This window comes from Brachyistius frenatus, unplaced genomic scaffold (assembly GCF_029030835.1).
Source record: "Brachyistius frenatus isolate BFR_SWC_R1_liver_20210118 unplaced genomic scaffold, ASM2903083v1 Contig_14, whole genome shotgun sequence".
NCBI classification, from domain to species: Eukaryota; Metazoa; Chordata; class Actinopteri; family Embiotocidae; genus Brachyistius; species Brachyistius frenatus.
Genome location: NW_027210613.1, coordinates 6232114 through 6255456, shown reverse-complemented (window position 1 = coordinate 6255456; position 23343 = coordinate 6232114). Strand labels below are relative to the sequence as shown.

The following is a 23343-nucleotide window of genomic DNA, read 5'->3' as shown; positions in this document are numbered from 1 at the left end:
CTGGTTCAACCTGCTTCAACCCCCAAATAGCACACAAAACATTGCAAATCGCCAAACATTTTGAACATTTTAAAATGGCCAACTTCCTATTGAGTTGAGGTCATGGCGCCAAGAGAATTCTTTTTGTATTATTCTTTTTTTTTTAAATCTTGAACATGTGTACCCAATTTGGTGCATGTAGGTGAAAATAGCCATAGGGGTACAGTTAAGGGCGCGCTAGCGAGCCATTTTGCCATGACCATGGCCAAAACCTCTAGAATACTTAATTTTTTCACAACGACTGAAGCGTGTGCCAAGTTTCATGAATTTTCTGAGAATGTTAAAGCCCTCTAAACGGCAAATCATTTGCCAGAACAAATTTTTGAAAAACAAAATGGCCTTGACATCACTCGGTGCTTGGGCCCTAATTACAAATTCTGTTTGTGTGACACAACTATCTGACTATGGAAACATGCACAGTATGAACAGGAGTCTCCTCTTCATGCCTTTCTTTTTACGCTTTACTATGTTCATCATCCTTTACTTCCCAGGGCAACATTTTTGCCTCCAAAGGGCAGGCTAGTGTGGTTTTATTGAGTCTTCTTGCCCTTTAAATGCTAGGCCTTCCTGCCTCGCCAAAAGTCTAATCGTTGCAAAGTCAAAGAGTTCAGTGCTTTCTCTACACATTTGCCAGTTTTCAAAACGGCCTGAAAAGATTTCTAAAGTAGAAGCTTCAACTGGTGTACAGAAAAACTTCTATGCTCCCTTTATATTCACTAGCACTATATCCGGAATAGTTTGTAGACCTGGTAGGTCTACAAACTAACTAAGCAAGTTCTACTTTTGCTCCTTCTAATAGTTGTATGTTAGAACTTCACAACATGCATTGTATTTTATGTGCTACTGTCAAACATCTGTCTGCTGGCCCAGAGGACCCCTTCTGCGCCTGCACGTTTCTGTAACTGGGACCCATACTGTTACTCTTTTGACCCAAGGGAACTAGTTTGGCAGACAACAGTGAGGACTTTTGTATTGTGAGTTGGGTAGTGACACCTTTGAATTATTGTTTTTAGATGCTTAGCTGGCACGCAAGTTTGCATGCTGAATGTACATTTTGGGCTGTATACAACCAATTGTGACAGACAACTATGCGGACACTCATGGACTTCAGCTGTAGTCTTGCGAAACTTTGACCCTCACAGGGGACTCGGAATTCAGATTTAGATCTGTGGTGTGTGAATTAGAGCAACCTTCCCCTCCAAAGGCTAGATATAAAGAAAAATTGCCCAAAGTGCATCTAGCAGTTGATTAATGGTATGAGATCCTGACCTGAACCTTAGGCCCTATTATTTTCTGTGTATCACTAATCTATGCTATGGAATTTACTAATGGTGTGTGACTGTTGTCCCATCCACACAAGAGCCCTACCTTAACACATCTGTGACCACTTGCCGAACATCCCTACAAGTCATCAATCTTGTCTTTGGGCATGTATGGTCCATCACCTTTTAAACACATGGTGTGTTCTCTACAAAAGAAAGTTCTTCTTCTTGTTTTCACACAATTGAATGGTAAAACATCTCCAATAACCAAACACTGTTAATAATACATGATATCGACATGACAGGCCTGATCTCTCAGGATTTTAATGCTGTAACTGCTACACAATCGCACACTAGCTTCCAACCAATAACCACGCTTTGACAGTTTTAGTGGCTGATATGATAGCCATGACAATCCCCTCTGCAGTGAGTGTGAGGAGGAGATGTGGTATTTAAGTCTTGCCTCTTGCCTGTCCCAGATGAAAGCACACGTAGCACACACCTCTTGAACTTCACATACGCCCAACTAGTGCAATCTTGAGTGTCTTGGCAAGCTACATATAAACTACTTTTCCCTCTGGATTGATTGTGCTCCTAGCTTGGTGTCTCAATCTTGACCTTGATACCACGCCTCCAACCTTAGTCACTACTTCCTACACTGGTTGCAAATGCCATACAAGCAAGACGACAGGGCCCATTTCAGGAATGTTTTGGCTTCACTTCTGGGGAAACGTCATGTTGTCTTTCAACTTCATTTGCAGTCAATGGTGTAGGCATGACTTTACCCATGAATATAATTTTTTGACACCGTGTTCCAAGATGGTGTACCACCCAATGGAAGTTTCTCACTATGCACATTTGCTGAAATAGTCTCCTGTATATCGATGGGTATATGCGCACACTTCATACGCGCCCACAACAGAATGGTTGCCTGTCGGCCCCCCTACGGCTGGGAAAGCAGCCGCGCTCTCCTTTATCTAATCGACCGCCAAGGGCCTCTTCCCCAGTGTGCTTTCGACACTGAGCGGGTGGTGGGGGACCGACGGTTACTCTTGCATGATGGGTGTTGTAGTCAAAACCACCCCCTTAGTTTGACCCATGCTTACATTTTGGACAACCCGTGTTACCCGACACTTCCAGCTAAGTGACACACTCACAGCAGCCTGCTCTGATGTCTGGACTTGATCTTGGGATGCGCATGGATGCGGTCTGGGGTTCCTGTTTGGTGACACCCGGTCTTGTCCTGCCAATGGGAATTGCAGCGTATAACAGCACCATTAACCTGGTTGCTCCCTGTGGTCCTTGGAGGGAGTGGGGTTGAACTGGGGGGTTGCAAAATCTGCTAGCTGTTGCCAATTCTGGAATAGCTTCTTTTTCTTGAAGATTTTCTGCCACTAAAGCAGGGTTAATATCTCAACGGACATGCATGCACCAATGGAACACCCTGTCTCTAAAATGACATGTGACTGGCGCGAAGTGTCCATCACGGGCTAGATTTTCTAAAGCCTCAATACAGATTCAAGAGGAGGTGCCGAAGTCTAGCGTTCTCTTGGACTACTTGAATTACAATATGCCAAAAGGTTATTATGTCATTTTTGCCCAATTATGCAAAAAGTAAAAAACTGCCTATCCCAATTTTAATCAATTTTAAATTATCACTGGATCAAACGGATTAAATACAAATAACAAAAAGAGTCATTTTGGGCATTTGTCATGGTCAGAAAAATGTATTCACCATTTTATAGCAGCTCCTTTTCTATTAGTTGTGAAAGGGGAAAACTGTTTGGCCCGTGACATGCTACAACACTGAGAGTGGCCACTACGCCAAAACTCATTCTGACAGTCTCACATTCTCACATTCCACTGCAGTCTGTCTTGCCCCAAACATCACTTATTCTTGTGGCAGCTAATAACTAAATAATAGATAGTTACTGACTTTTGTTACCGTGTAACTCGCATTGGATGTATTAGGTTTTTGTGGGGCTTTGAGGGGTTTTTTTGGAGTTAAGGGTTCAATGCTTGGAAGATCATCAATAAATGCCTGAATCCCGCTCCACCACCTACTTGTCATATGCTAACAAGAATTTAGGGGGATAATCTCACGATTTTTGTCATTTGCCAAAACCGACAATACGAGGGCCCCGCCCACTTTACTCAGCATTTGGCTGGATGTGTAGAAGTGGGACGGCAGACATGACCCGAACTGCCCTCCTAAGTTTCTTTGGTACTTCCATCACTATGTAGGCATACAAATAAGTGCAGCACCATAAATGCCCTTAAGGAGAAAAAGTTCACACTATTGTCTCCTTTTGATCTGTTTAGCCTCGTGCCCCTCCTTTTGAAAACAGGGTTTTGTTTTGTGGACATGTCTTTTATGAGCAGATGTATGCACTATTACCTTTGGGCATTGGTGTTGACACGTCTTACAAACTTGTTCTTTTCAAACATACCCCAGCATCAAACATTTGACCTTGCAGAGACCACTAGACCGCAAGTAGGCCATCTGGGAAGTACCCAGTACAGCCGCAGATAACGTTCTTTGTTTCGTCTATTTATTTTGTGTGATAGTGCAGGGGAGCACCACATGGGGGCTATTAGAAGTTAGAAGTAGAGGCTCCTGGGGGTGGGGGTGTTCTTCATCCCAACTCAACATTTTTCAGCCCGTCTAGGGATTTAAACACAGCCCCTTCGAGCTGTATGCATACTGATAGCAGGCGAGTGGTGTCTGTGTGATATATATCCAGGCAAATTCAGTGCACAGCTTGTACTGTAGATCTTAACTTCAGAATTCGTTTAGTGAAGAGTTATAAGACAAAATAACTCTCAACCAGGTCGTGCAGATCAACAGAAACATTTAGGCAGCTAATGACATGAGGGACACAATGTCAGATATCCCACACCTTTGTTTTTGTTTTTATTGGAAGGTGCAATACGTAAATTGACTCCCACAGGAGAGACACTTATCTAACCAGTCTCTGTTTTATCAGTGGCCCCTTTTTCTTGCTCCTCTGGATGGCAAGTTTAAAATTTGAGAGGTTAATACAGTCTGACGTGGTCAAAAAGTTGTTTCATATTAATTAGCACATTTAGATTTATTAAATGAGCTAGGGTGCGCATTCTAAAGGAAAAGCAAAGTGTGAGCGTGGGAGACCAGTTAGAGGAAGTAACTTTCTGCAACACATAAAATTGAACCATATCCATGAACTCCTGTTTACCAATTATGTCGAGGGTAGGTTTTAGGAATGATCTCCTCTCTGTAAGAATCTCAGATTTGTGCCCCGATGGGAACTGGTTCTTACATGCCTCCACAGCCAAGGGGTCTCCACCACGCCAGGAAGAGGGGGCACCATTTTGTAGCAAGTATTGCAGACAAAATGGTTGAATGCAACTTATTAACCCTTTAAACACCAAGGACACAGCAGACCAGTAGGCACGTATGTCTTCAGCGCCCTGATGGTAGTCAGTCCGGCAGTGACATAGGGGTAGTGAGGCTGCACTTGGGGAGCACGGAAGTCCCGCTGAGGACCTCCCCGGCCAGGGAAGTCAGGGGCAGCACAAGCACCCCTGTCACCGCACGTAATCAGTGCAGGAGCAACTGCTGCAGCAAGGAGGCAACCGCGGTGCGGTCGCCCGGAAGTCGTCGCGCAACCGCCCGTCAGGCAGAGCCAGCGAGTGGAGGGGCGGGCTCTCTTTGGAGGACCCGCACCTGTTATTGGTTGGACGAGAACAGTTGTATAACGTGCGCATAATTTCGGGTAGTTTGTCCGTAATTGCGCAAACAAAGATAATAAGAGGCGGACCTGAATGTAGTTCATCTATCCGGGACATAACCAGTCCCACGTTTCGCCGGAAAAAAAAAAAACAACCCAACCACGACGCTCTCTTGATTGATCGACCTCGTCGGCTCGCGGTCCTGCGAGAAAGAAAAGAAAAGAAAGAAAGAAAAAAAGGGGTCTCCTTTCGGTGTCCCTCTGGAAATACGAGAGACATCGGCAAGCAAGGACAACCGCTTTGTCTTCAACACTGTTGTGTCTGCCCAAGTGATTGTTGCAAGACAAGAGCATGTCGCCGGTAAACTACAAGGGGAGTCTGGCCAGAGGAAACACGGAGCCCTGATCTGGTAAGGTGTCCGGGAAGCCATTAGCTGTTAGGTATCGACGCTAGATAGCATTGTGCTAAGCTACGAGGCAGCTAACTCGCTTCAAGTCAGAGCATCAGCTACCGTCCGCGGATCATTAACAAACGCGTGTCAGGAGTCTCAAACCTCAGCGGTGTTGTCGCCGTGCACGTCTCGGTCGAGCTAAAAGCATCTTCCCGGGTTTCTTTTGGTCCGCCGTCTTCGTAGCGGGCTGGCTAACACCGCAGTATCTTGCGACGAGAGCAGCGCTCCGGTTCCTGGTCGTCATTCAATGTGTAATATTGTTAAATGTGGCATCTCTTTATAAATGATCACAGAACAAAACCACAGCCGTGCAAACAAAACAAAAAACTTCTGATAAAGTTGTTGCCTCGTGTCAGCTCTGATGTGTGAGCTATTTGTGTTATATACACACGTATATGTCTTGTAGTCTTGACTCATTGTTTTCACACCAAAGTTTAATTATCTTGGATGATGCTCGTCCGTTTCCACTTTATTAGTTTCTCTGGTGAAGCTGCTGTTTCATGTGGTGGTGGGGGGGGGGACCCAGTCTGTGAGGTCTGCAGTCCCAAGCTGTCCTGCACTTTTTAGGAGGACGTGCTTGTAAGAGAGTGGAAAAGTTCCACTAGTTTAAGCCAAACATTACATTTGGTCTTTTAATGATCTGTCTGTAAAAGAAAAGAAAAGTGAAACATGGTAATGGTGTATTTTTCATTCATGTATTGAGATAAACAATTTGAGCAGAGTACCTCATCCAAAAACATGCACCTCAGGTCAGGTTACCTAGTGGCAGCCTGCTGCAGCAGCTCCCCCCTGAGAGCCCCCCTGCTGTAGTGAAGAAATTTCCCCTCGGGGATTAATAAAGTGTATAAAATAAAATTAAAAAAAAAAATCGTCTGATGAGATAAATAATTGGTTTTATGTCATGATCCCATGGCACGAGAAGCACCGTCAAAGCATATACACTCTCTTTAATAGGGACACGTATACAATTAAATGCACTCTGGCACAATATCTCTATTACATACCCAAATATGCAAAGTTTAAAATGGGCAGTTTTTTTTTTTGTTGAAACATCCAGCCCGTCACAAAGCGAGGGAATCCGCAGAGGAGAGCCCAGGCGGATAAGCAGTCGGCTGATGTCTGAGTTTTTGGTCTTTATGTTTCTAGTTTATTGTAGAAAGACCTTAAAATAGGGTTTATCATCCAAAAACCTTCACCAATGATTTAAACATAGAGAAATATTGTCGTTATTATGCTATGATTTTACTAGTCTGGCCCACTTGAGATCAAAGTGGGCAGTATGTGGCCCCTTAACTAAAATGAGTTTGACACCCCTGATCTAGAAAATAGACAAGATGTCTATTTTTCACGCGTGATGTACGCGGTTCCTTGTAAAAATTGGAGAGGGAAGAGCTCTGCGATCATATGTACTGTGTGATCATATCATGAACCCAATATAGGTTTGATTATATCATGCCAATAATTTAAAAAAAAACCAAAGTTAAGGTGAAGGGTATTTTTTTTTCGATGTGCTTTCCCGCTCTCTCATTCTCTGTGACTGTATGCCTGTGTGTCCTGCTTTGTACGAACGTAAAGAAAAATCACATGATGGCTGTTTTGGTTACAACTTCTCCCTTGTCAGACCTCAAACATTTTAGTGATGGCCATTATCAAAGGCAAACTCAGTGTAGTAAGATCGGGCTGTCGTTTGAAGTGCCGCAGCAGACACGCTGGCAGTTTGAACACGCACGTGCTAGCAAACATCAGCAGTGCAGCGAGGGACTCGCAAGCCATGAAGGCAGTGAGTCCAATAGTTTATTATTCCATTAGATCAAATCTTTGCGTGTGGTTGAAATGGGGAGGAAAGTGCCCCACGGAGCAATGAGGCCGTTTCCATTTGGCTACTTCAATCCGGACACACGTGACCTGGCTGTGATCTGACCACGAGTGGCCAGCAAAAGCACCGGTGGAAACGCACTCGGGAAGCATTGAGCTCTGATCTGTTCGGGCCACATCCGGAGGTGGCGCCGAATGCTTAACGTCATCTGTAAAAGCCATCCTTGGATTGTGCCATTATGCATCTGGAGTGTGTATTAGTCAATTGTCTTCATATATGCTGTGGGCACTTCGCATTACCAGATATTTCAGACTTTTTGTGAACCCTCTACTGTATCTTAATATAATACAGCTATGTGGTTTTCAGTTGATCAGCAGCAGAGACTGATCTATGACTGTAAGGGCTGTGGGCACAGAGCAACAACAACAACAAAAATCCATTGAAATATATTGAGTCCCCTATGTTGCTGATTAAAGTTTTTATGAATGATTCGTCTCTATTTGCTATATAAGCTTGTTGGTTAAAAGTACCTGACTGGACAGAACATCCTACATGATCATACTGGTGTTGTGTTGTAATTGTGCTTGGTAATTTTATAGAGCTAGCAAGGTAGCCCTGTATTTCAACTGAGCGGACACCCATTAGTTACTAGTAAGTAAGTGAATTGTGAAACATCCCCTATTTGCATCTACATTTATGTAGGGTGCATTTTGCTGTAGTCTTAGAGCGCTAAAGAAACTGTCACTCGTTCAAATTTTGTTGTGGGAGCATGATGCATCTAGCAGCTGATTTTTGCAAGCAGAGAATATCTGGTACAAGACCCAGGATTTGTTTTTTTTCTTTCCTTTCAAAGGTACATCTCAGATGTTGAACTTGTAAAAACAAGAAACATATTTATGAAGTCCTGGCTTGCCGTGGTGGAAATCTGGAAAATGTCATGATTTGATTCAAATTCGATTCAGAATCGATTTGAGATTGTTGGACTTGGGCTCCTGCTAGTATAAGCCAATATGTGTCCTGCGTGTTCTTTAATGAGGCAATAGGAGAAGATGTCAGGCTTCAAGATATTTATTTAACAGCCGCAGAATAATCAGTTTACAGAGCTCTGGGTCCAGACTATGTTTCCCTGACCGCAACAGAGTATGTGTCAGTTCACGAAGTCTGAGCTCCTGACTTTCCCTCACCCAGTCTTCTTATAGTACAGAAACCAAAAAGTCATGTGTGTTGATGTGTCCTTTGTTGGTTGGTCGAGGTGTTGGCTGTCTTCCTTCACACCCTACAGTCCTGTGTTCCTGTTTATGACTCAAAGAACAACAGTATGTGACCCCACAGGTTGCCGACCCCCTCCTGTGACCTTTTGGTTTGGCCCAGCAGTATCGCTCTCATTTACAAACACAGCCTTTTGTCTACACCTTAGGGTTAATAGTTGATAATACGACCTATATATAAGTAATATGAAATGGCACACATATATGTTGTATTATTATAAACATAGCCTAGCACAGAATCGCACAAGATCCAGACCAATTTTTAATTCATTGAAAAGAAAAATTGTACTATAATTTGCCTTTTACCTTAGTTCACTCTGTGCTAAACCTTTGAACCCTGTCCGTTGTCCACTGAGCTGCAAATGAAGCTGTGGCACTCACGTTGGTTATGGTCAGTTGCCGTGGAGATGTGTGGGAATGGTTTAGGGCAACGATGCCAGAGTCAGGCGATTGGCAGACCTGTTTAGTGGTGACTAGTAAGAGGAAAACAGATGTGTGGGCTGACAAGAAATAAAGGACTTTGCCTCCAAAGCTAACAGACAGAGTATACGCCGGGAAGACAAAACCAAACAAAAGTACCGTCCGCCCTTCCAATGGCTTACTTCCATTTTAGTTTTCCAGTGCATGCACAGTGCGTGCCCTTGCAGCATAGTGACTGTGCAGACAAGTTTGTGTGGTCGCAACAAATTTGGTTTCCCAGATGTCTATCCAGAACCCACACAATGCACTCTCTGATGACAAAATTGACATCATGCAGATCCTTGCAGATGCAGAAAGTGTAATATTGGCAGTAAGAGGAAGAAGAGAGGGTAATTAGTCGCCCGTGCACAGCTTTGCCATCAGCTTCCTTCTGGCACTGCTCCCCTGAACCATTCCCATGTCTTTATGCTGCAACTGAGTATGACAAACCCCACTACCACAGAAACACAACTGACAGTTAAGCTAACTGGTTTTGATGAAGGTCTTTGTTGAACAGAAAAAAGGTGTGGAAGTCAATATTAAAAATTTTCTACCAATATTCCTAAGTAAGGTTTCTTTTTTTTTTTTGTACTCCGCCAGAGTTTGTTGACATTTAGTAACATTTGAAGTGTTATCTAGTCTCATTATTGGTGCTGCTCTTCAGTGCTCTGTTTTGCTAATATCAGTCTGTTGGCGTTGCAAAGCATTCACAAAAAAATATTTGATTTGCAAAGCTAACCATCAAGTTTTTGAATGCAAAATGTGCCCAACACTTGCCTTTTTTTGAAGATGAACTACAAGGTAACTTGTATGTGCAAGCAGTACACCAGCCACGTGTTGCATTTGGACTTGCAGTTGAGTTCCTCTTTTTTCATTCCATCAACATAACTTTATTGAAAATATATAATTTTTTACATTGATGAATAGGTTCTGAATCTGTGAATTTTGTTGTTGTTGTCATTACTTACCCCTACTCTCAGGTCATATTTCATTGCTGAGTGGCTTTTACATGAATATACCACAACCCCGATCTGAATCTGTTGGGGTTGTGTGTGAGCTGAAGGCACATTTCTAGCTAAAAGCTGCACTGTGTGGAGATGGACACGGTTGGTAGGAGGTGTTCATTGCAGTTGTCAGAAGAGGAGAGAGAGGGAAGAGAAGATGGGGATGGACTTGAAAAAGCCAAGCACAGAAGGCTCTTTTCCATTACTGCGTGTCAGTCAGCTATTGCACTGACGCAGTATGCACAATGCACACCTGAATGAAATGCAGCCATTATTATTGCTTCTTACACCTAATAGCTGCTGTGAGGAAGACCTGCTGGGATTTTAAGATTACTTTTACACCAATTTATTTATAGGATTCATTTGTCGGCAGCACCATATTCTCTCTTTTGGTGTTTTATTGGTGTTTTCAGATTTTGGTTTGGTTTGATTACATGTCAAAGCTAGAATATAGCTGTGTTAACATTAGGAAGGACCTTCTATTAGAGTTATCCATTAGAAAATAAGCCAGTAATGGTTGAGCTACTGGAATCTTACCCTCTTTGTTCTAAGGATGGGCATTTGAAGCTAAGATATTAAATAATAATCGTATGTAACTAACCAACTATTACCGCCCCCCCTTACCCGCACATACACACACATAGAATGACAAAGAGAGATTTTTTTGCGCCATAAACTCAGGCTCTACAAATGCCATTCAACTTCTAAAACCTCTCGCCTTGGACAAAGCTGATGAGAAGCACGTCTTTAGCTTCATCTTTGAGATAAGCGCCGTTGTTTGCACAGCAAGTCCAAAATCAAACTCGCCTTTTCTACTTCTCTCTTTTCTCCAAGAATTTATCACAAACTGATGTGCGCTCTCTGCGCAAGTTTGAGGTGCATAAAACAGTGCAGACGTACCTGATCCACTGCTCACATAAATTTGTGTAACCCTGGTGCAGATTTTGACCAAGCGTCAAAACTTGGATTACTCATAAAGGTTAAAGCTTCTCTGTGTTCCAGGCACATCATGGCGCTGCGCATTGTTCATGCGCAACAGGAGCATTCTCTGAACTTTTTGATCCTCCCTCATATTTGGTAGTCTTCCCTGCCACCTGATCGAAACTCAACACCCACTAATGAACACTTCCCTGCTCCGCTCCACTCTTTGCATGAGTCTGCAAGGCACATGCCTCCAGATTTGATGAGACAACTATAAACTCAATCAATCTTTTGCCTAAGGTGTTCTTATACCATGCACCTTTACAAAGATCTTAACGGTCAATCATGGTGTTTGGGACAGTCCATGACTAACACAAGTCCACTAACAAAGCGCCACTCTGTATCAGATGAGGTATGCCATTGCCCCCTTACCTCCCTCCCTGTTGGCAACGCATCAAACCCTTGCCCAATCCCAGATCGTGTGCACTCAAGTTTTCTTTTGAACCACTGTGTATTTCAGTGCATTCATCCGTCCCTTAATTCTGACCAATTGCCAAATAGCCGCTGCTGAAAAGCACCGCCATAGGATGATGCTCCCAACATCATGCTTCACCGTAGGGATGGATTAGCCAGGTTATAATCAATGCCTGGTACTTGCCTGTTAAAGTAATGAAGTTCTGTCCAAGAGTTACATTTTTGTCTCGGGAGACCAGGGAATTTTTTTTCTAATGTCGTTAGAACCCTTTAAGTGCTGTTTGACAAAGTCCAAGTGGGCTGTCATGCCTTTTCCATTGACGGGCTTTGGTCTGCTCTACAATAAAGTAAATCAATGGAGTGCAGCTGAAATGGTCAACCTTATGTCAGGTTCTTCATGTCCGCAAAGGATTTCTGAAGCTCTGTCAGAGAAACTATTGGGTTCTTGGTCACCTCCCTGACCAAGGACCTATTTGCTCAGTTATTCAGATGGGCAAACTTCGAGGAGGCCTGGTGCTTCCAAACTTCTGTTTCAAAAATTATTGAGGCCACTGTGCTTCATTATCTTATCACACAGGTCTACAGACATCTTGTTTTTTGTCCTGACATGTTGCATGAATTGTAAGACCTTATACACAGTTTTTTTTTTTTTTTTTTTCAAACTGTGTCCAATCAATTCAGTTTGTCATAGATGGACTGCATTTCTAGATGTGATTTTTCTGTACTTTGCAAAATGTTTCGAGTACTATAAATAAACAATGTCATTTTATATGCAGGTTTCCAATCAGATGCGACTCTCATCTTGGACGGTCCCTCTATGTCCAAAAAAAGGTGAGGGTATTATTGTACACTTTTTGTATGGTAGTGGTTGTAGTTTCTGTTCTATAATTCTATGTCTCTGTATGTTCAGGATTGGAGTAGCCCTAGTTTCCAGTGCTCGCAGAGAATGGCTCACGGTTGGGATGCATACTTCCATAACCTCCCTTCTCTGTCATCGGATCCACGGACTTTGAGAACGACATCGGAGGCAGAAGGACTTTCCCAGCATATAGAGAACTTCATTGGACATAATGATTTCACGGGCACTGCGGCTTCGCATGAAGCCCCCATACCAAACTCGAACTTCAACACAAACTATTGCTCAAATCCTAGTATTACAAATTCCAGTTCAGACTGTGATTATCAAAGATACTGCAATGAAACACAATGGCAAGATGATGGAGAACAAATGGAAAAGGATTACCTGCAAAGATGTGGAAATAGTGATATCCCAGATTTTGCTACAGATGGATTAAGTACTACAGGATCTTTTCCTTCATCTTTTGGAGCAGACTTGCAAGGACTTAAGCAAGACTGCGGAATGCTAGCTACATCATTTCTTGAGAACTACTCGGATGTCAGTAGCTGCTCGGATGAAGATGCTGGTGAAACAAGGCCGCCTTGTAAATTCATGGCAAGTAATTCATTTTCAAAACCTAAAACTGATGTTCCTACAAAACACAGTACAACAGAATGTTTTTTCCCGCAAACTGGAAATATGACTTTTCCGCCTGAGAGCCTGTGCTCTAATCTGTCAGAGAATAATGTAATTTTGCCTTCAAATGTGAAGACAGAAGAAAGCATAGGTACACAGCACAAGATACAAAGTCCAGAAAAGGCGGTCAAATCAAATGCTAAATGTTATCAGCCCTCTGCTGCTTCTTGCATGGTAGCAACTGCAGAAAGTGAGTCTTTGCATTATAAAATTGATAATGATGGTTGTCACTTTCAGAAACAAAAGGAGGATGAGAAGGCAGATCTTACACAAAGTAAATATTCAAGAATCTCAATAAGTGGGAACAAAAACTTGACTGACAGTGAGAAGGAGCAGGTCACTTTAGCTGCTCCAAATATCATCAGTACATTTGATCAAGCTCAAGATAGCTCAGATGAAAATGTCTTAAAAAAGGAAATTAAAGAATTGTTCAACCAAGACGATAAGGGATTTGATTATCCAAACTCGCCAGATGGTCAAGATAGAATCCTGAGTAAAGACGAGCAGGACCAAAGTGAGGTCCCAACAAGAGAAAGAAAGGAATCTGGATCATTGAAATACAAGATTTATGATGAGCATAAATCCCCAGTTCCCAGTTCCACTAACTGTCATGATGGAGATGTAGAAACTGACAGTCAGGAGAAAGAAATTTACACAAATACCTCTCAATCTTCCGTCCCACTAGCTGTACCATCCACTTGTAAGGACACTGCTCATGCACTGCGGGAATGCACGAGTTCCTCAAGAAGCAACAGTCATGATGTTAAATCCAACAGCTTCAGCATAAATAAAAGACTCTGTCCAAACACAGAATGGATAAGTACAGCAGGGCATAGTGATCAAGGTGGCACTAGTGACAGTTCTTTTACAGATACTAGTACCAAGAACAAGCGAGGTGTGCCTACTCTTGGAGAGTCCTGCTTATTGAAACATTGTTCAGGCACTGGTGCAAACCCCCATTTAGATAAAGAATTCTTAGGTGCAGCAAAGAGGACCAAGACAACTCTTTCTCCAGATTGTAGTGGTTCCAGTGTCACTAGTGACAGTCTCTCTACAAATACCATATATCCAGGTGATGCTAATGGAAAGTCCTGCATAAAGTCAGACAGCCCGAGCACAGGGATAAATCCCTGTCTAGAAATGGAAATAATGTGTCCACAAGAGAAGAAAACTACAACCTCCCCTCCAGATCAAGATTGTAGTGGTTCCGATGTCACTACTGATAATCTTTCTGTTGATACTAGTGACAAGAACAAACGAAGTGTTGCCAGTCACCCGGAATCCTGCTTACAGCCAGACTCCTCAAGCTCTGACATACATCGCTGTCTAAAAAAAAAAAGGACAAGTACAACCTCTTCTCCAGATCCACAATCTCTAGATTGTGCTGTGACTAGTGACGGTAACAAGCAAAGCTTTTCCAATAGCTTAGAATCCTGCTTACAGCCAAGCACGTCAAGCCCAGACATAAATTCTTGTTCAGAAAAGGAATGGATTTGTCCAGGAGAGAATACGAATACAAGCACCTCTCCGGATCAGCAACAATCATTACATCAAAGTCCAGTGGCCCAAGAACCCCAAAGTCTTCGTAGAGAAGTTGCTGTAAATTCAAGAGAGTCCTTTGAAGAGTTGGACTCATCTACTGAGGAACAGTCAGTGACTGGCATGCTGTATGGTGAACCTCTGTCAAGAGAAGAATCTTCATGTGACACTGATGAAACAAAACTTGTCTCAATCAGTAATCAGTATAAAGAAACATGTGTGTCCAGACCTGACGGAGACAGCATGGGCCATTCACAAGGACAAGTACCTCAACTAAAATCTTCTGGACAAATGAGAAAATCCCTGCACCCTGTTGTGATACTAAAGAACTTGGAGTCAGCAAAAGTAATGAGTAACTCGTATCATTGCGAAAATTGCCAACATACAACCCACAATGTAGATCAACTAATTGAACACCATCATTGTTGCCATTCAGTTCCGAATTTTCCATTTTGTAGCACTCGTAATGTCCATCTGATGATGAATGAACAAGCGGAAAAACCTTTGAGTGGTGTAATGAAACGGGATCCTCAGCCCTCTTCTGATTGTAGCCAACCGAAGAGAAAACGCATGGGCCGCCACAGGTGCAGTAAGTGCGGACTCAGATTTTCAAAAATACTTCATTATATAAAGCATATGCGGTCGCACACGGGCCAAACACCCTTTAAGTGTAAAGAATGTGGCTTGTATTTTGCACAGCCTGGTACCCTGCGGAGACACAAGCGAGTACCTGGCAGATGCAAGCATACTATAGCTGCAGATGCAAATTCTGATGCAAGCAAAACCGAAACGCAATCAGAAAAGGATGCTGAACAAATCAGTACATATGAAAATATGCCTAAATGTTATGTAAAGCTTGTTGACATCACCATGGCAAAACATTGCTGTTTATGTGGTCAAGGCTTCGCTTCTCCGATGAAGGCCAAAAAGCACTTTTACAATGTGCACATGGGAAAGAGTGGGGCAGTTTCAACAAATCAGTCTACCACAAGAGTCAATGATGAGAAAATTCGCAAAGTAGGAATTGGCCCAAGAGGAAAATATAAATGTCGTCTTTGTCCACGGCTTTTCAAGTACTCCTACAACAGGGCTCGACATTTGCGTGACTGTGTCAGAAATGCAGTATATGGTGGCAAGGGAAAAGTTGATGGTAAATATCGGTGTCCCTTGTGCTACTTTAACTTCACTTTGGCATCCAACCGATACAGACATATCAAAGTGGGTTGCCTCAGAGAATGTCTTAATCGGCTTGCGAAAGAGAAGGCAAATTCATCGCAAGAAGTTGAACAGCAAAACATAAGGAAAAAGGAGCAGAAAATACAGACAAAAGAAAATGAGCAGAAAACCCAATCGAAGGAAAATGAACAGAGAAAACCAACAGCCTCAGCTTTAATAGCTCCCAAAACTGTACCACGTTACAAATGTAACCTCTGCCCAGCAATCTTTTGCCATGCTTCTGGAAAGTACAGACATATGAAGAAACATGAGTTGTTTAAACTTACTGGGAAACAATTCAAGTATCGAAATTCAGTCTCCTCTATCACATCCAAACTACAAACTTCCAGTCGTGCGAAGACTGAAGAGAGTAAGGATTGCTCAGAATCAAATGAAACGGATAGCAATCTTGCCCTGAGCTGTACATTTTGTGGGAAATTTTTCAGCACATCCCAGTTACTGAAGAAACATCAGCGCAATCACCGTGGTGAAAGGCCTTACCGCTGTCTGGAATGTGGAAAGGGATTCAAGAAACGCTGTCATCTGATTGGTCATAAAAATGTTCACCAGAGGAGAATACAGTGCACTGTCTGCAGAAAGATCCTACTGACTGTTGGAGAACTAATCCAGCACAGAAGGTCACATCCTAAAAAGGGAACGCTTCAATGCCCAGACTGTCATCTGCAGTTCCAGTATCCTGCACATCTACTCAGACATCTAGATACCCACAAAATGCGCAAAAACAAAGCAGATTGTCTTGAAGAGACCACACCATCAAAGCCAAAGCAGTCTTTGGAATCTATGAAAGAGCAAAATGAACCTAAGCAGCTACAGTGTTCATTATGTAAAAAAGTATTTAGTGACGCCCAAATACTGAGAAAACATTGTCTTACGCACATATCTGATTCCTCAAACCAGTGTCCATTTTGCAAGCTTGATTTCAATAGTCGTCGCTATTTGTTGCGCCATATGGTCATACATACTGGAGACAAACCCTTTTCCTGCACCAACTGTGGAAAACAGTTTTACCGTCATATTTACCTTCAACTTCATACTCGGGAATGTTTGCCTCCTCCACCTGAGAATGCTGGCCCAAAGCTGTCCAAGACTAAGACGAAAAGGACACACCAGTGTCCCTATTGTTCACGGTTGTTTAGTAAGAAAGACCGTGTGAAGAATCATCTCCGTGGCCACAGGACGAACTCTCTGCATCTATGTGAAAAATGTGGGCAGTACTATGGATTCAATAAAATAAATCAACATCAGCAGAATTGCAGGGAGACTGAAAAGGTCAACATTGGCTTATCATCTCCTACAGGCAATTTCAATGAAAGTACTTTACAGACAAGCCAGAATGTCCACAAAAAGCCTTTGCAGACCAGCGCAACCAAGATACTTCCGTTTAAATGCCCTCACTGTCCACAGAGGTTCAGGTTCAGATCATTACTCTTTAGACATCTTGTTTCACATACTGGTGTGCAACCCTATGTATGTATGCACTGTGGCCACAGATATTCAACCAAGTCAATGTGTTTGCAGCATGAAGCCTTCTGTGATGGTGTTTACAAAGAAGGACTCCCAAAACTTAAAAGCGATGCATCAACAAAATCGGCAAACATGCCTTCTCTAAGAGAGACAATGCAGAGGCCCCTAACAGATGAAGCTGAGTACAAGTGCAAATTCTGCACCAAGACTTTCATGAAATCACGAAACCTGAGACGTCACATTTTGACACATAATGAAGTGAAGCCATATCGTTGTAAAGCCTGTGACAGCTGCTTTTCAAGGTATGATCATCTGAAAGTACATCAGACTCGATGTAAGGGTAAAAAAAGGCGATTGGAAGTCTGTATTCCCAAAATCAGCTTGGATGACGTTGGTAAAGGCTGGCAAAGTAAGCTTAGCATTGAGCCTTCCAAAAAGCCTGAGACATTTGACTGTAAAGTCTGTTTTAAACACTTTCCATCTCAATCCAAACTTTCCAGACATTTCACTTTGTTCCATACAGTGAAGTTGTTCAACTGCACCTGTGGCTCATCATTCTCTCATGAAAAATCTCTGAAAAAACACAAGAAGGTGAATAAGTGCAAAAAGGTCTCCAGTGAAACAAATGCCTCTCAACGGCTAGGAACGAATCCATCAGCAGAAAATGTGACAAGACCACTTGATGGAATGAGAACTCGAATCCTACAGAGGATCCAGCCTTATCTTAAAAAAAAGTACAAGTATTCATGCAGCTATTGCCCGCGTGCTTTTGGAAACGCCTGGCAATTAGGCGTGCACACCCGCCTGCACACAGGAGAGAGGCCATTTTCCTGTGAGTACTGTGGCCAGAGATTTATAAGGAAGGATTACGTGAAGCGTCATTTTCCAAAGTGCACCAAAAAACCACAGGCGAGTAATGTTCTCTGTGACAAATGTGGAGGATTTTTTTCTAAAGACCAGCTTGAAAATCACAAAAAAGGTTGCACGCCATTATCAAGGTCATCACCATCAACAGTTTGCCGAGAGTCAACGTCTCAAAGTCCACCAAAAGGCTTTTCTTGTGCATACTGTACTTCCCGTTTCTTGCTTTTTTCACAACTACAAGAGCATTTTTTGAGTGCACACAAACTGGAAACGATGGTTCCCCCAGTGTCAACTGCTCCCCTGCAACAGCATCTATCTAATATACCAAACATCAAAGAGGAGCCTATTGATGAGAGTTGCAATGATCGACTTCGTGAAAATACAAACTTAATTTGTAAACTTGATGCAGGTCTTGATAATGAGGTCCCCAAATCATTTTCCTGCCCAGACTGCAATATGTCCATTGCAAGTAAAGCGGGACTAACTGCTCATCTGCGGACACATACAGAGGGGCATCCTTTTAGCTGTAGAACATGCAAGAGAGGCTTTTGGAATAAAAGTCTCCTCCGAAATCACTACAGGAAATGTAGAAATAGACGAATTACACCCCAACAGTCAGAAGGCCCTTTGAAAGCAGCGATTGACTTGGCGCTGAATGACTCTGTTCTTGTTTTCAAAGAAGCCTCTAAAACAACTGGCACTGGGGCTCTGCAGACCAACTTCTCCTGCAACGATGACTCAATGGACGATTCCAAACAAAATTCTGAAGGAAATCAGTTGCAAAGCAGCTCAATTACGGAGAATAAACCCGTGCAGTATCAATGCTCAGAATGCGATAAGAGCTTTACAGATGGCTTAATGCTCATTAGTCACCTTGAAGACCATGGAAGGCAAGAACAAGAGAAAAAGCGCAATACATGCCCTAAGTGTAGGCGGGTGTGCTCTAGTCAAGCAAATCTTGAAAAACATATTAAGATGCATGGAATTTATAACAATTACCCTTGCCCTGACTGTTCCAAGATGTTTTACACCTTATCTGATCTTGAAACCCACAGAACATGCCATGATCGAAAGAGGCCTTATCTTTGCAAACTTTGTAAACAACGGTTTTGGACAAGACCATCTTTATGTAACCATTACAGAGAAGATCATGAAGATGATGTATTTTCTTGTCGATTCTGCAACAAAGCCTATGCAGTCAAAAAATCACTGGCAAGACACTATAGAAAATGGCATCAAAAAGAGCAAAAGGATCTTTCCAGTACTCTGCAGGAAAAGAGCAGCAGTGCACAACCATCCGGCAATCAAATCAGTACAGCTGGCGAAAGTGAGGAGGATGAAAATAAAGGCAGTGAGGACAGCGACTCAGATTCTGCACCATACTTCCCATGCCATGTGTGTGGAAAGACATTCCCAATGTCAGAAAGTCTTGAGGATCATCAGCTGTGTCACCTGGGTGAAAAACCACACGAGTGTGCAGAATGTGGTAAATGTTTTTTCCAGGCATCCCAGCTGCAGCAGCATCAGCGAATGCACAAGTCCGAATTTCAGTGTCAGACATGCGGCAGAGGGTTCGTCACACTCTTTGCACTGCATAACCATAAGCATAATCACGGCAAGAATCGTCCTCATCGTTGTTCCAAGTGTGACCTCAGTTTCACTGGACCGTTACAGCTAGCAGAACACATGTCTACCCACCGTGAAGAGAACTTCCCTTGTGACATATGCAATTGTGTGTTTATGTCCAAGAGTAGTAGAGTAGAGCATCGGAAAAGTCACTCCAATTATGGTGACCATCCCCCACCTTCGGTTTCAAAGGAAGAGCATGAAAAGTCTGCCTCACATTCTGAACAAAGTTCATCTGGATTCACCACAGAATTGAAGTACCGCTGCGGTGTTTGTAGTGAGCGTTTCAAAGACCCAGAGGAGCTGTCCGAGCATGGGTGCCTGGAAGCCAAAGAGCGACCATACTATTGCTCAGAATGCAAGAAACATTTTCTTCACGCATCTCACCTGAAAAAGCACAGGACCACCCATCAACCATCATGGTCCAATAGGGAGTATTCATGTAATCAATGCAACAGTAGTTTTTCGTCCTCTCAACACTTCGTCAGCCATCTCAAGAGCCATGTTGATATGGCTGCAAAAATTAAACGCGAGTCTGAAGATGAAGGACCTTCCGACAGTTTCATATGCCCAGTTTGCCAACAGTGTTTTTCCAGTGTCACTGAACTGATTCATCATTTTCCCACACATCCTGAAGCTGCGTTTGAATCTGACGAAAGCGCACTTCCCTCTGAAAGTAAATTTAAAGAACCTAAACGCCATCGTCTGACATCAGCTACTGAATATGAATGCACAGAGTGCGGTCAGAGCTTTGTGGGGTACAATGTTTTCCAGCAGCACCGCTGTTCCCATCAACGACGGGCAATAACGGGGACCAAATACCCAAATCCATCAACCAAGAAATCCACTCCAACTTATTATCACGCAACAGAAGAGGAGGAGGAGATTGACGTTACCGGAGACGAGTTGTACAATTGCTCTGTTTGCTCAATGCAGTTCTCCTCCAAAAGTGTCCTCTTGGAGCATCAAATTGCACGACATCTAGATGAGAAGCCGTTCAAATGCGAGCTCTGTGGAAAAACGTTTGCCAGGAGGCAGTACCTTAAAGAGCATGAGCGTAGGCATCGTGTGAAAGTGACGACTCAAAATGCACCTCAGTCGAGTGAGAGGGCCTTCAGATGTATCCAGTGCCAGGCCAGGTTTCCCTCATCCTATGATCTTTCTTTGCATATGAGAGTGCATGCTGAAGAAGCGGTTGGAGAGTACCGCTGTGATATGTGCTACAAGTCATTCAGCCGGTGGTCTCTTCTTAAGCAGCACCAAGAGAGCCATGTTGGTGAGGTTGTATATGAATGCACAGAATGTGACAAAGCCTTTGCTTTTCCTAACCTACTGGAGGAACATCAACAGACTCATGCTGGATCCTCTCAATAATGCTATTTACATCTTGTATGTCAGTAATAGTACTTATACCTTTGCTTAGAATAACTGTCACTAAAGTATCTTGAAATCCCTTTCATGCCTTACATCTGATTTTGTACTTCCACTTGTAATTCAATTTAGATCCTCTTTATTTTTTTGCTCTCGTTGCATACTTACAAATCGCTTGGCCCATGTCATTTTGACAGAGGATCTTCACCCGAGTTTTTATTGTTAATGTATATATTTTCTGTTAAAATATTGGGATTTGTATACAATACATGTATATTGTGTCTTTACAGTGTTTGTAAATCCATGACAGAAGCGGTTTACTAAAACCATGGGTTGAACACGGACAATTCATGACTGAATAATAAGTCTGAAAAAGACTAAGATTACTGATCAAATATGATCATTTTTGACAATATTTTGAAATAATGTTCATCAGTTTTGTTGACGGTATGTAAAGTAGACTTTACACTGGCCATTTTATTCCATGATATTTTCTATGGTATGACTCTTCATGTACTATATATAATTTTGTAAATTTCTGGGTTTTTTTCTGTGTTTGTCAAATGTTGAATTTTTTGATAATATTCAAAAGATGTTCTGATTGAATTTTCTTTTCAAAACCTGAAGATGTTACTTTTCTCAAGAAATTTGAGTTGATGCATTTAATTAAGGAGTAAAGTCAACTAGAAAATCTATTTGTGGGTCTCGTTTGTGTTTTTGTGCACCAATGAAGAAATTTACCAACCCATATCAGATAATTGGGCTACTTGCAACTTGAATTTATCAATCAATATTACTGTAAATTTAAATCACAAGAAGTTGAAATTCAATAAGCAGCTGCACTGTTGATGCCTACAGAACATAACACATTAAGCACTTCTACAGAATGAAAATATCAGTTTTGAAAGGGGGAATACTTTTATAATGCAAACCAGAATGACTTACTGGCTCAAAAACATTATTTAATATGTAGGCCATTTAAAATGTATTGTTTTGTAGTTGTCATTGCAAACAATTGCATTAAAAGGTATTAATCAATTAAATTGATTATATATTTATTTAAAAATAAATGTATGGTACTTTGCTAAACACTGATTACCAAAAAAAAAACTTTGCACAAGTAGGTGCAGTACCTGCAGATACATGGCCACAGTATAATGAGTTAAGGGACTGCTAGTCCAGACACTGCTTCAGACTGGCTACAGCTACATGATGCTTAAAGTGTCTCAGCAGGTTACTGTCAAACTGTCATAACGGATAGTTATCCTGGTTTCCTTGAAAGAGGCATTTCCTTGATCCTGTATTTCTGAAGTAGTTCCAACTCAGTTTTTTCAAGATGTCATTCTTGCATCATTCAGTTGATTGATGCCACAGCACATTCCAGAGAGCACCTGGGGGACAGTTATCCTTGGGAGCCCAAACAAATCTTAAATCAGCTTTTTGCAGTGTGATTCTTTCTGTCGGGGCCCAAATCTTCTGATCTCAGGTTGATGCAATTAAACAGTTATAACCCTTCAGCACTCGCCAAGCAGAAACTCACATGGAGGCTGCATCCTGTGCTTTTACAATTCGTGGTTACTGAATTTGTGTATGGTGACTTATGTCATGTTGGTTAATTAATATCTTCACAAATGAACTAATATAATTTAATCATGGATATGTTTTTACGTTAGTGACATATGACTTTTTTTATTCCATATTCCACCGCCGTATTTCCACAGTAACCCAAAATGGATAAACCAAACACTGGCTCTCGAGAAGGCGTTTAGCATTTTTAACAAGTTTTCATTGCTACCGTGTCTCCTACATGCTTGTAAGTGGATGTTAAAGAGAGGAGTATTCATTTAGTTGCATTCTGCAACCTCTATGCTAAAATCCACCAAATCCTACACTACTTTAATGAATATTTGACTCCCCCTCCACCCCACAAAAAAAAAAAAAAAAAACGTTAAAACAAAGCAGCAACTAACAGACTTAATTTATTGGTTTATGAACTGCCATTCGGAAGCCTCAAGTTTGGCATTTTGGCTGTTGATAGCTTGCTATTTTGGAGGCAGAAATCATCCTATTTGGACAAGCTGGGAAGGAGTGAGCAGTGGAGATGATTGATTGATTGATTGGAAACCCAAGGACACTACACCCCACCCACCAATAACAGAAACCTGACTGCAGTACAAAATGCTGCTTTTTGAGGCCAAATATTAAATTAATGATGGGATATTATAGAAAATTAATAAGAAGGAGTGACTTTAAGAAATGATACCGTAATGACTCATGGAAAAAAATTCGTGACTTTATAGTTCA

General features: G+C 42.1%; 1 protein-coding gene and 1 long non-coding RNA gene across 2 annotated transcripts; both read left to right on the top strand.

Moving 5' to 3' along the window:
- Positions 1–4923: 4923 nt before the first annotated feature.
- LOC138617942 (uncharacterized) lies at positions 4924–14396 on the top strand. The gene is made up of 3 exons (XR_011310687.1): positions 4924–5421; positions 12182–12236; positions 12316–14396. It is a non-coding gene; the product is annotated as an uncharacterized lncRNA (long non-coding RNA).
- A 19-nt stretch (positions 14397–14415) lies between these two features.
- znf1035 (zinc finger protein 1035) lies at positions 14416–21734 on the top strand. Its single transcript, XM_069693314.1, has one exon. It carries the CDS (start codon positions 14602–14604, stop codon positions 21040–21042), a length of 6441 nt encoding a protein of 2146 aa, XP_069549415.1. The 5' UTR covers positions 14416–14601; the 3' UTR covers positions 21043–21734.
- The last annotated feature ends 1609 nt before the right edge of the window (positions 21735–23343 follow it).

Coding starts and splice junctions, on each gene's coding strand:
- znf1035 (XM_069693314.1), top strand. CDS start 14,602: ATGCTGTATGGTGAACCTCTGTCAAGAGAAGAATCTTCATGTGACACT.